Genomic DNA, 13,893 nt, shown 5'->3' on the forward strand with positions numbered 1-13,893 from the left:
AGACGACCTCATTATCTGAAACTTTGGCCATCTTTAATATGAACACACACAAATGTACCAGTACATGTGTGACAGATTGTAAGGAGATTTATGAAAGGTCTTCTTTAAAGATAAGCATTAATTTATTTCAAATGTATGTGTTTGCTATGCTGTGTCACCTGTTTATTCACATCTCTACATTGTTTGTTAAGATTCTTATTTCCACCTAAATGATAAAAATGATGTGCCCAATTTATTACTTACTACAGCCATTATCACATTAATACTTTGAATACTTTGTTGAATGTATATATAAATGTTGCTAAAAAAATCTGAGCACGTAGGTCAGACAAATAGGACTGCTTCTGTTTATGTATTTAAGGCAGAATATTGTTTGGATTCTTCACCAAACTGAACTGCTTGGGCTGAAAAAAACAAAAGAGACATAAATTCTTTGAATAATAAAGAAAAAAAATAAGCAAAAGAAGAGAAGAATAATGAATAAAATCAGTGATTTGTAGGTATTTCAGTTCCAGGACTTACAGGAGCTGCAGAAAAGTAAATATCTTACATGAAGTTTGAAGATCGCCACAGTGTGTGAAACAGTGGTTGCTTGTTACGCTTGATTTCTCAGACAAGTCGTGTGTGTCAAATTAGGATATAACAAATTCAGTTTGCTATTTGCTAAATTTGTAGAAATATCTTTTTAGTTTGAAAAAGAATATATATTTCATTTTACCTTTTTACTTATTACCTTAGAATAATACTTTAGAATAAAAATTTATACAAATTAATATTATTATATAATATTATAATAATATACATGCAAATAGAAACTGAATTTTCAGATAGTGCTCAAAAGGTATTTTCTCAGTTACAGTTACAACTAGAAAGTTGTGAAAATGGCCCAAAATTGGGTTGCTCTTTCTTTCTTTTTGATAGATAAAGCTTGAAAAGTGTAAATAATATTATCATTATTGTGTTATACAGTTATAATATATAATATAATATAATATAATATAATATAATATAATATAATATAATATAATATAATCATATGTTATATATTATAATCCTTGAGATATTCATGTTCATCCGTTCAGTTCATCAGATTTTAATACTCAAAAAACAGGACTGAATATATGCGTGTGTGTATGTGTCCATACACTAAAGGTGCAAATCCCTCACAAGAGATCAGTGTGACAGCTTTCACTCTTTGCTGATGTTCCTGTTGTTTTTCAAGTGTTTTGTAGAAGCATACACCACATTTGTGTCCAGCTCACTCTGTGGTACAGGCCTTCTGATTTTAGCTTTGGGATGGAAATTCAGTGCTGCATAGTTCATGTCATCAGTATCCACATTCTGTAAACGAAAATGTTCAAAGTCACTAATCCTGCACATTACTTGTTAACCTCCTAACATCCAGAAGGTCACAGGGAACCCATCTACTGTTGGGGTCCAGCTACTGAACTTTCATCATCAAAATGAAAGAGCTTTTGACAGAAAAACTGCAATGCCAAAATGAATATGTGAGACTTAATTTGGATGGGCATATTCAGGCATGGTACGGTCAGGCATGGCCTCCAACTGTTACCCTAAATGGGTTCGAAGTTTAATATATCGTTTGGTGAGAACAAATCTTAATCTAAAGCCAAAATCTAACATCAAAACAGATTACCTCACTCTGTTGTGGATTCTGTCCATCATCTTGAGCTTAATGACAGGAACAATCCATCCGTCAGTAATTTGCTTCTGCTTTTGTATTTGCACTTTAAATGAAATCAAATCATATAAATACCTGAATGAAATTTCCTAATTTGGACAGCCAGACCAATGATGACCAGTAGAAGGAGAACAATTAAACTGCCCAGCATCACCGGCATCACATTTGTTAATCCATCAAACACATCTACAAAATGGACAATTTAAATAAAACTTTGTGCCTATGACTGTAAAAAGTCATGCAAAATGACAAGATTTAAATGACAGAAAACATAATTACACTCTTACCTTGCACCTTTAAATATGTTCCACTTGAAATTACCGTCTTTTCATCTTTGTACTCTCCACAGAAATACAAGCCAGAGTCAGATGAATCCAGGTGTTTGATCTTGAGAAACAGCACAGAGGTGTTGGACGTCATGTTAAATTTGCCAGCTTGAAGACCATCTTGGAGAGAAGCATTTCTTTCAGCACTGACCATAGACGAGATCCTGCTAGCGTTGGGTCTGTTGGTCATTTTGAACCAAGATATGTGACCAGGATGTTTGCTAAAGTTGGAGCACTCCAGTGTGACTTCTTCACCAGGCTGAAACTCCACAGCATAAAACTGTGTGACTATGGAAGAGATCCAACCTGAACCAAACAACAAAATAAACTTCAAACTCCACCAAAACCAAACAACCAAACAATGCCTATGAACTACACTGTCCATTCAGTGTCTCAAGATCAGTTCTCTTCGATTACTCAACAAAAAGTAATTCTCGTATGAGGAAAAAAAGTGATAGGTCTACTTACTGAAGGTGTAGAGTAAAACTGCAATCCACTTAAATTTCAGCATTGTGTGTATGACCACTGCAATGTTGCTAACTGAACTGTGCTCCAGTAAAAGTGATCTCTTTGTAAAGAGGCGGGCTGCTCTTTTATATGTACCGTTCCGCAGCCTGACGGTGCCACCAGATTTAGGAAAATGGTGCAAACCTACAGCTTTAGGAAGAACAGAATATCAGTATTTTATTGTTTGACAGCATTTTAGATAATGCTGTTCAATAGGTAATATTTAATAGATGATGTATTTTGAAAAGTTTAAAATACAACTACAAAAGCAGTCAGTCTGTATAATTTTGATATATTAGATATTTGTTGTCTTTACCATTAGATGTTTTAAATAAGACTTAGCACTAGTGGTTACGCAGCTCTTTGAAAAGGTTTAACTCTACATTTTTATGCTCAGTATCAGACATGTCAGTAATAATATGTGACAAATAATCCTGATATCAAGCACTCGATGAGGTTCTCTGTTGATTCTGTAACTGCTAACATTGCATGAAGCAGACTACTGGCCCCACACTAAATAAAGTATTAATACTATAATCAAGTATGTTTTTTCATCATATGTGATTATATAAACCCTTTGATATGAGGCTGTGCAAGTGTCACCCTGCTACAGCAGAGGGTAGTGATGTGAGTTTGTGTGAATAACAGCGTGAGATTGATTTACCACGAAGATGTGTCCTGATCTAGATTTGTTTAGCATGCAGCAACACAAATGCTCTTCGAGTGAACTGACTGAATCAGTCCTGAATAAATTAGCAACTTAGTGAAGGTCCTTGTTGATGACAAAGAGCCCAATTGTCACGTCATCTGGTGCTCGTGGCACACTCATTGTTTACTTTTTCGAATCAACAGGTCCTTTTTGTCCAGTCTGACAAAATTTGGGCAAAAATGTATTTAATCAGCTTTAACTTGGAATGACTGTTGGTACTAAACTCACTCATCTAAAAATTATGAAACTGCTGATCATTGTTAATTTTTGCACAGTGGTGACTAGAGCTCACTCAGAATGATGTGACCAATATAAAACATTTGGCGTCTGGGTCTGTCTGAGGGATTTCTTTCCTCCTCTTGATGCTTTTTTTTTTTTGGTGCTTATTCCTATCAGACGCAGAGGTCACTTTCAAAGTCCTTTCAGAGAGCAAAGATCCAACCAGGTAGCTCATTTAATGATGGAAGTGATGTTTCAGTCATAACACCTGTCGGTTCTTCAGCATTAGTTAATGTTCGTGTTTTGATAGATCATAGCAGTTTCTTTAGCAGACAGATTACCTATAAACTATGTTCAGACATTCAGATGATGCATTCAGTCCACTGCATTGTGTTAAATAAATAATTTTATTGGAAATGAAAAAAATACACTTCAAACATGCAGTATGAAAAATGTCTCAACATAATAAAATAACATAATATTGACCTTTTTGTGCTGACTGTCAAGTCTACTTCATATAACAACAGAAGCTGACCAAAGTGCTTTAAACACAGATTTGCATCACAGGTCTCCAAACAGGCATTTTCACAATGAAACTGAAAGGCGTGTTTTGTTGTCTTAACTCTGGAAAGTAAAAGTCACAGAGATTCAGTTGTCATTAAAATGTCTTCAGATTTGGCAAACTGATGATCTCATCAGTCATGACAGACCAGCCTCCCCTACATAAGCTGCCTTTATAAGTTGGAAGTATTGGTACCACTATTGTTTCATTAGGAATAAGACACATTGGAATATTCTCATTGTTTAACATAAATGACAGAATGTTACATAAATGTTATATAAATTAGCTTATATACAAAACTGTAACTGTTGTGCACCACTACAACCCTAGTCCATAGCAATGAATCGTTGGCTGCCCTCTGCCACCCCTGGAAGCCATCGCTAGATCCTCTTGTTTCAGGAAAATCAGGGCCACAGGTGTCCTCATGTCAGCGCCTCACATCAATCAGGTCCCAAACCTTCAGACTCACAAACTGGCCCATGTGTGGATTACCTCTGGCAAAGTAGATCTGGGCCACAAAAGGGCCGTCATTTTTTGCGGTATGTGGGCCATGTGTAAGTTGTGTGCAGCCATGGGCCAGTTGCAGACTCACTGCTGGACCTGTTTCAGCTCTGGCCCCAGATGTCAGCCTAATGTGTACCTTAATCAAGCCATATAATAACAACATGTGCTGGAACATAATAGTGCAAAGGTAACATGACGAAACTTTATTCAGATAGTGAATGGACTGATTCTTATATAGCGCTTTTCTACTCTCATGGATTACTCATAGTGCTCTATACAGCACGCCACATTCACCCAATCACACACTTTCTCTAAACTGAGTGCTTCCTAACTACATTCATACACATTCACACTCTTGACATGCAGACTGGAGGAGCTAGAGATCGAACCACTAACCTTCCGATTAGTAGGTGACCTACTCCTGAGCTACAGCCAGGAGTAAACATGAATAAACCCTCACTCGGTTTTGGATAAAGTGTACACTCACATCTGGTTGACATACACCCTGCCATGACACCAGTCAGTCAGAAGTGCCAGCTTGATGCCGGATCCGGGCCAGACCTGTTTTCTATGAGCCTGGGCCACATACACCAAACCACAATCGTGCCAGATGTGGCATGCCATCACATAAACAGTGCCATCATTGCCAGACCTGGCCCATATCTGGATGAAATACCACTTACCTATTAATCTCTTTCTCTCTTCCACAGCATGTCTTTATCCTGTTTTCCTTCTCTCACCCCAACCGGTCGCAGCAGATGGCCCCGCCCCTCCCTGAGCCTGGTTCTGCTGGAGGTTTCTTCCTGTTAAAAGGGAGTTTTTCCTTCCCACTGTCGCCAAAGTGCTTGCTCATAGGGGGTCATATGATTGTTGGGTTTTTCTCTGTATCTATTATTATAGGATATACTGTACAATATAAAGCGCTTTGAGGTGACTATTGTTGTGATTTGGCGCTATATAAATAAAATTGAATTTAATTGAATTACCAAAAATAACTGTACACCATCTGTGAATGTGCTATTGGATTAGTTCATCATTTTGGTACAACGTAAATAGATCTAACCGTAGTCTTCATCAAGTACCTATCTGAAATCTCCAGAGTTTTACAGCCATAGCAGTGATAACGGGGATGAGAACAACAGTCACAACAACCAGTTTCAGTTTCATTTGGCATGCTGGCATGCTGAATTTAGCACATCAGACTTACAATTATCTCCTCCCAGTCTGCCAGTCAGCAAGAGTTTGTGGGTCACATTCATAATGCAACTTTGTCTTCTGATTCTTCCAACACTGAAGACATAGCTCAAACCAAAGTTGTGGTAACATCTGCAAAGTCAGTTCATTTTTATTTTGGAACTATGTTTTGAACCATGACAAACAAAACATGAATGTCAGCTAATGGCTATTCAGAACTATGTGTCATGGTTCTGGGTCATTTGTCTGACCATTTTGAGAGCGTGTTTTTGTGATTTATTTGTGTTGTAATGTAATTTCTGGTTTATGTTCTCTTGTTTGTTAGGTCCATTTTGTGCCTTTGTCTTTGTGTCTCCCTCTCTTGTAGTCTGTGTTTATGTGTCTGTATCGCTCCTCGCACTTCTGTGTGTCTTAGACGGGTCGTTGCATTTCTTTTCCTTTTTCTGTTCACATTTCCATCCTTGTGTTTCATTCCATCTTTCCCCTTCCGTCATGTGCATTCATGTGTCCCTCTCCCACAGTGTCTCGTCTCCCTTAACTGTTTCTGTGTCTCCCTCTTTGTGTCTCCTCCCTTTGTCTCCCGGGTCTGTCTTGTTTCCATGTGCGTACCTTCCTCCCGGCCCCAGAGTCTGAACCAAAAGTTTGGTGCAGAAACCTGTGGTCGGGGCTGTGCAGAGCTTGCAGCAGGCTCTGGCTGCTGCGGCTGGAGCTCGCGTTGAGGGCTTAGCCGTCTATTCCTGGGAACCGGAATGGGTGGAGGAACTGGCCAAACCCCATCCATTACCACCCGAGAAACAGGTACGGGTGCAGGGAAAGGTTCAGGTCCTGGCCACCCTCACCCTAGGAGCAGGTGCAGGCGCGGGAGCTAGCTGGACACCAGCCACCCCCACCCAAGGAACACATACAAGTGCAGGAGTGGACTGAGTGTCAGCTCCCTTTGCCCTGGGAACCACTGTGGGTACAGGAGCCTGCTAGACACCGGCCACCCTCACGCAAGGAACTGGTACAGGCCCAGAGGTGGACTGGCCTCACCCTAGGAGCAGGCAACGATGGACACCAGCTGCCCCCACCTGAGGAACTGGTATGGATGCGGGGACACACTGGGCCCTAGCTGCTCTAGGAACCAGGACAGGGACCGTCTGGGCCCTGGCCACCATCACCTGAAAAACTGGAATGGGTACAAGGTGGCCCAAGCTGCTCTGCAAGCAGGAATGCAAACAGGAACAGGAGGAGGGACCACAACGGGTGCAGGGGAAGGCAGGGTCCAAGTCACACTGCCAGCAGGAACAGGGTGAGCGACATGTCTTGAAGCATGCTCAGTCATCCAGGTAAGTAAATCCATAAAAGTTGATTCCATTCATCTGGACATATTGTTTTCAGTGGGAGAAACGTTTCATCACTGATCCAAGTGACTTCTTCTGTCTCAGCTGACTGCAGGTTTCCCCAGACTTATAAACACAACATTTGCACAATGACTGAAACTAGCACCACCGAATGAACAATGGGCTGTGAGGTCAGTTCCTTGATCATTAATATGCAAATTGTCATGGCCACTGATCAATGGCCATGAGCACCATCCACAGAGAGTTGGGAAATGGCTGCATTTTAAGATGGGGAATAATGTACCCATAGGCCCCCTCCTCGATTCAGAGATGGTTTTTCCCTTTTCACGTAAACGGCCTCCTTGACTCCTCGCTCAAACCAGCGTTCCTCCCTGTCCAGGATGTGTACATCCTCATCATTGAAAGAGTGTCCACTGGCCTGTAGGTGTAAATAGACTGGGAGTCCTGGCCTGACGAGTTAGCTCTTCAAACGTGTTTACCATTGAAACCGCTGAGAGGCTGAGAGACAGGTTCTGGATAAACACAGGACAGAAATGATCAGTTTCAGAAACATAATGGTCTGTAATTAGAGTCTCAGATGGCAGAATAGTTTTTATGGAAGCAGGGTGAATACGACCAGTCTTCTGACAGCCCAGCACGGGATAGTCATTAACCCTTTTGCAGAGCGAACAGGAGTTTTTGACTGATGGTGAGCAGGAGGAAAAAAGTGAGTCTAACTCACCACAGGAAACTGCTCTAAATTGTTCTTCCTGTGCTACTTCTGTCTCATTGGTGTGTATGAATACTGTAAGTGTGGTGTGTGTTAACCTCACCTTTGTGTTTCAGGGGCGGGACCTTTCCTGGGTTTCCACCCTCTACATCCACACACTTTGAGGAAACAAGTTCACCAATTGAAAATCTTATTTCCAGCCATTACTTAAGATTAAGGAATTCCTTCAGTCAATACTGGATTGTTGAACTAACTGCTTTCTTGAAGCTGGTACTTGCTGCTTGAATGTTTGCTCAGTATTTGCCCTGTGAATTATTCACCCTTTTTTTCTCTTCTGCACAGAAATCCTAGAGTTTTGTCTGAGACAGAGACAGAGATTGATGAAAGAAAGTCTTACAGAGAAAATGATTTGTGGTTTATTGCTGTGCTGTAAATAAACTTTTATTGAGTTGCATCTGCATTTCAGAACTACAGTTATGATTCAGTGTGTTTCTTTCAAGAAAGAGACAATTGACATACATGTAGCACTACAATTTTACTTGTAACTTAAATAAGAATATTCTCATAGCATTTGGTCTGCTGTGGTTTGAGGCAAGTAATTATCATAAAACTTAGTAAAATATGAATGTGTATTTTATTGGGATGTCTTTAAAAAAGCTCTACCTTAAACCGTTAAATATGTTGCATGGAATATTAGTGTTAAATTCACCAAAGAAATACAATAAGTCAAAGGAGTCCAGCTGTTTGATCTTAACAAACAGCACAGTGGACATCATGTTATATTTGCCAATTTGAAAACCAACAAGGAGAGAAGAATTGATATCAGCACTGCATATAAACAAGATGCAGCTCATGTTGGGTCTGTTGATCATTTTGAACCAGAATATGTGACCAGGAGTTGGAGCACTCCAGTGTGACTTCTTCACCAGCCTGAAACTCCACAGCATGAAACTGTGTGACTATGGAAGAGATCCAACCTGAACCAAACAAGTTTTCATAAACTTCAAATTCCACAGGAACCAAACAATGCCCATAAATTGTTGTCCAAAAAGTATCTAATGATTCAGTTCTCTTGAAATACTCAACAAAAAGTAATTCTTTCATGAGGAAAAAAGTGATAGGTCTACTTACTTAAGGTGTAGAGTAAAACTGCAATCCACTTAACTTCCAGCATCGTGTGTATGACCACTGAAATGTTGCTAACTGAACTGCGCTCCAGTAAAAGTGATCTCTTTGTAAAGAGGCGGGCTGCTTTGTTATATGTACAGTTCCTCATACTCACAGTGCCACCAGTTTAAAGTAAACTGGCAGCTTTAGGAACATAGGAATATAATAATTTTTTGACAGCATTTTAGATAATCTAGATAATATCCTTTTAGAAGTTTACATACATGAAAAAGCTGTCGGTCTGTATAATTTTACCCAGCATTTGTTGTCGTCACCATTAGATGTCAAACATTTTTTTTAATAAAAATGTACACTAGTTGTTACACAAGTCTTTGCAGAGTTTTAACTCTATTTTATGCCAGAAATAATAATCTGATATCAAGCACTCGCTGAGGTTCTCTGTTGATTTTGTAACTGCTAACACTGCATGAAGCTGACTATTGTCCCCACACTAAAAAACAAATGAAACATGTTTTTTCACCATGCTTGATTATATTATGTTAGCAAGGCTTAGTAGGATCAAGTGCATGCTAGTGTGGACCCTTCACCTAGTGTGGCTTTGGTGTGCAGCACGTGGACGAGTAACCACATTGATTTGAGGGTGTGTAGGTGTCACCCTGCTGAAGCAGAGGGTAGTGATGTGACTTTGTATGAATAACAGCGTGAAGTTGACTTACAGTGAAGATGTGTCCTAAATTAGGTTTTGTTAGCAAGCAGAAACACAAATGCTCTTGATTTCGTCCAACTGACTGAAGCAGTCCTCACTCTCTGAACAAATTAGCAGCTTTTAAAAGTGAAACTCCTTGTTGATTCTAAAGAGCTCCATTGTCACATCGTCTGGTGCTCAGAGCACACTCACCATGTACATTTTTTAATCAACTATTCATTTTTCTATATATCCATTATCAAGTCAGATTAAGTCAGATTTCTAAGATTAAAGGGTTGCATATATACATATCATATATACATATATAGTCTCTCTCATAGATTCTGGTATAATGGTTGATGTTAAATATTGGCCACAAAACTCAAATAATTTGTCTACAAGAGACCTTAGAAAAAAAGATCTAAAACAGACTGAATCAGACAGAACACGAATGAAGTGCATATATGTTGAGAGATGATATATAATTCTATAAATTTACTTTTATTAGCAGTAACATTTACAGATTTTATGATAGCAGTTAAAATATTCAGTTTTGAATGTGCAGTGAATAACATGAATATTCTCAGCTGGTGTTTACTGCTTCCTTTTCAGGTCTGACTTTTGCTCTTACAGTCCTCATTCTCCTCACTTCAGTTGTGTTCGACCACACCATGTTGCCTCTTCCTGTCAAACACTCATTTCAGCCCTACTGCAAACTCCCCTCTAATGCTGACTTCTGACTCACTGCTTACTCATATGATTTGCATGTCCCACATTGAAACACAAAACAGACAAAATTAATTAGAATAAACACAAATAGAGACAGGTAAGATCAACAGCTGCTGCTGGTATAAAAATCATCTCTACTTCTCCTCCTGCTACAGATCTCCTGCTTCTTATTATGGAATTGGGCATGCTCAGTGCTTTCAGGTTATTGGAGTCTAGGTTTTGTAAATAAAGTACATGCACTAAATAACTGAGTTGATGTAATTATACAAGACTGAAAGCACTACATTGAAAGAATTTTATGTTAAAACATATGCAATAGATTAATCTTTATGATGCATGAAACAGTATGTGAGTCTTTCCCTTGTGTGGAAGGGAAATTCTGTGGATGGGAAAACCAGCAAAATAACATTACGACATTTATAAAGATGCAAATTGACACCCAGCAAGTTGGTCATGATGTTGTCAGTATTGCTGACTGATACTGATACTCATCAATGTACCGTTGATGCGACTGTCCACATATTTATAAAGAAAGACATGAAAAATAGCTCACCAATGATGTTTTTCATTTCATCCTTATATTAAACAAATGTTTGGTAATATACGTCTCATTTCAACAGCTGTAGTTAACTGTAGCTGTAGATGAAAAATATTAACACCTACAAGCAATTAACTGTAACAAAGTTACTTGTCTCTAGTTTTCAGTATATGAAATACAAAATCTCAGTTCCATAAAAGTTGTGATTCTATATAAAATGAAAATAAAACGATTTGCAATTTCATAAGCCCATATTTTATTAGCAGCAGAACACAGAAAACAAGTTGGAAAATTAATAGCCAAAATAAACATGGAGAAATATTTCACAACTAATTATGTTAATTGGCAACAGATCAGTAACATGACTATCCAGTCAAAACGAGCATCTTAGAGAGGCAGAAGATGGACAGAGTCTCACCAGTCACTCTCCCTCTACCCCTCCAAAACTATAACTGTTTCTATAAATTGTTGAATACTTTAAGAATCATTTTTGAGTATCTCATTATCTACAGTGTTATTGTTATTATGATAACATTAAAAGAATATGGAAAATTCTCTGTGCAGAAGGGACCAGTCCAAAAATCAGTATTGGATATCCATCATTCTGAGACCCTCGGGGCATGATTGTGTCATGGAAATCACTGTAGTGGCTCAGAAACACTTTCATAAGTTATTATTTATTTAACCTTTATTTATATACGTAGTTCAACTGAGACTTTGTGTCTCATTTACAATAGACCTGTTTCAGACAAACATATTAAAAAAAGAAACAATGAAATAGTTAAGATTGTCTAATGTTTACACAGTCATATCAGAAACAGGAAGAAGTTCCCAGTAATTATTTCACAAGGTCATTTGTACATCTTTTAAAGTCTGGAAGTGAAAGCAGTCCAGAGAACTTCAACCTCCGTAATGTATTCTATGAGGACGGAGGTCTGATGGAGCGGTGAATCCAAGGAATTCCAGAGATCTCACACTATAAATAAAATGTTTATGTAACATCTAACATCTGTGAACACAGTTAAAGTTGGGAATTGTGGGGCAAAAAACATCTGGAGCTTCAAAATGGTCTTAATCATTTCAGTTTGATTAAGACCAAGTTTCCTCTTCTGTTTTGCTCGATGACAATCAATACTCGGGACTCAATTCGGATTCTGTAAGGAAGAGCCAGATTTTTTATCCCCTAAAACAGTACAATATATCTTCCACTGAATATTACATTCAATATTGAATATTACAAACAGATTATCTGGTTGATCAGTTATTTAGGCACAGACAAATTTGTTATTTGTCTTTAAATTGAACTTATGCCGCTTTTTGATGTGCTGAAGAAAAAAATGGAACAGATATTAACAAGTCCTTGAGCAGTACCTGTCTGAAGCCTCATTTTCACTACAAGGCAAATGATGACCTTAGTGAGAACGACAGTCACAGCACTCAGGATCAGGGTTGTCAGTTTTGTTGTTTCACCAGCTTCCTCTAGAAGAAACGTGCCTACACTTGATGCCATGAATGATATGTTTTGTTGCAAAGATTGGCAAAATTCTTCAAATGTGATCCAAACTCTTTACATTACCACATTTCAATCTGACTGTGGTGAAATAAGCTACATATCTCATTCTCTTTGTTAGCTCTTATCTCACCATTCTTACCTTGAACCTGTAGATCAGTTGAATTAACAATCACTGGGAGTCCGTTTGTGTAATATCCACAAAAATAAAACCCAGCGTCAGACAAATCCACATGTTTGATTTTGAGGAAGATCGTCGAAAAGTTGGATGTCACTTCAAATTTTTCCTGATCAACTCCGTCGCAGAATGATGGTGGCTCAATAGAATTGTAAATGCTAATGCAACAAGGCTGGGTTCTGTTCACTAGTCTGAACCAGACTGTGTGAGTAGGAAAACTTGAAAGTTTGGAGCACAGCAGTGTGGCATTTTCTCCAGGCTGGACTTCCACAGTCGAGGACTCTGAGCAGGAGATCCAGCCTGAAACAAATGGCAAAGAAATGTATTTTTGATCCAGTAAAACCAAAACAGAAACTAATACCCTTAAAGGTTTTGGTAGCTTTGAAATTCGGGTTTATTGCTGGTTATTAGGTTAAACACACCTTTATCACAGACATTTTGAGATGAGGCCTGTTACTTACCGAGGCTGCAGACCAGCACAGCAGTTCTTATAGTAAAGCTCATCACTGTTGATATGAAATCACAGAGCTTCACTAAGGAAGGTTCAGTATACAAGAAGGTTCCTATTTTTACCCCGCTGCTCAGACACACAGCAGCTCTAAAATCACTCCCACGTTACGCGCCACAAGTACCAAAATGAGCCAGGGGTCGTGAGGTGCACCTTTCCTGTCTGGTATTATGAGTAACCAGTGTTTTCACCACTTCACAATTTTCCTTTTTTTGTTGTTGTTTTTTCTCCGAAGCAAAAAACAAAGAAATAAAAAAGATAAAAACTGTACATTAGTTTGATAAAGGAGGAAATCGTTTGAGATTCAATTCCGTTTTTTCAAGGCCGTTTGATTAGGTATACCCTGATGGTATCGAGCTGGACCAGATGCTTTAGTTTAGACACAGCAAGGGGCTGAAAACATTCCTCAGAGACTGTCATTGCTGTAGAACTGATGACAGGACGTTCATTTAGCAAACCTTCAGTTCCATCACATCCCCAAAAGATGTGATAGGTTGAGATATACTCACCTTACTAACCATTTGACAACAAAAAGACATGTTGACGAGAGCATTCTGAAATGATATAAGCTTTGTGACACGTTGCATTGTTGCATGCTGCAGTGGTTCTCAGACTATGGGGTGGACCCCTTTGATAGGGGCACAGTGTGGGTGACAGAGTGAAAAATACAAAGTGAAGGCAAAATAAACAAATGTAACTTTGCTGTTCTCCTGTTCATAAAAATGCATTTTAAACCTTTTTTTAATTGCTAATAATTAACAAGTTGTGGGGTCTGCTTCTGAATATAGCAAGAGGTGAAACCTCCTAAAAATGAAGGCCATTGTAGAAGTGCTCAAAACTGC

General features: G+C 38.7%; 1 protein-coding gene across 1 annotated transcript; it reads right to left on the bottom strand.

Moving 5' to 3' along the window:
* Positions 1 to 1,188: 1,188 nt before the first annotated feature.
* Positions 1,189 to 2,539, bottom strand: LOC134624095 (uncharacterized). The gene is made up of 5 exons (XM_063469077.1): positions 2,497 to 2,539; positions 1,990 to 2,334; positions 1,778 to 1,888; positions 1,658 to 1,692; positions 1,189 to 1,341 (listed from the first exon to the last, which is right to left on the bottom strand). Exons 1-5 carry the CDS (start codon positions 2,537 to 2,539, stop codon positions 1,189 to 1,191), a joined length of 687 nt encoding a protein of 228 aa, XP_063325147.1.
* Positions 2,540 to 13,893: the final 11,354 nt, after the last annotated feature.

Source organism: Pelmatolapia mariae, linkage group LG3_W, assembly GCF_036321145.2.
Source record: "Pelmatolapia mariae isolate MD_Pm_ZW linkage group LG3_W, Pm_UMD_F_2, whole genome shotgun sequence".
NCBI classification, from domain to species: Eukaryota; Metazoa; Chordata; class Actinopteri; order Cichliformes; family Cichlidae; genus Pelmatolapia; species Pelmatolapia mariae.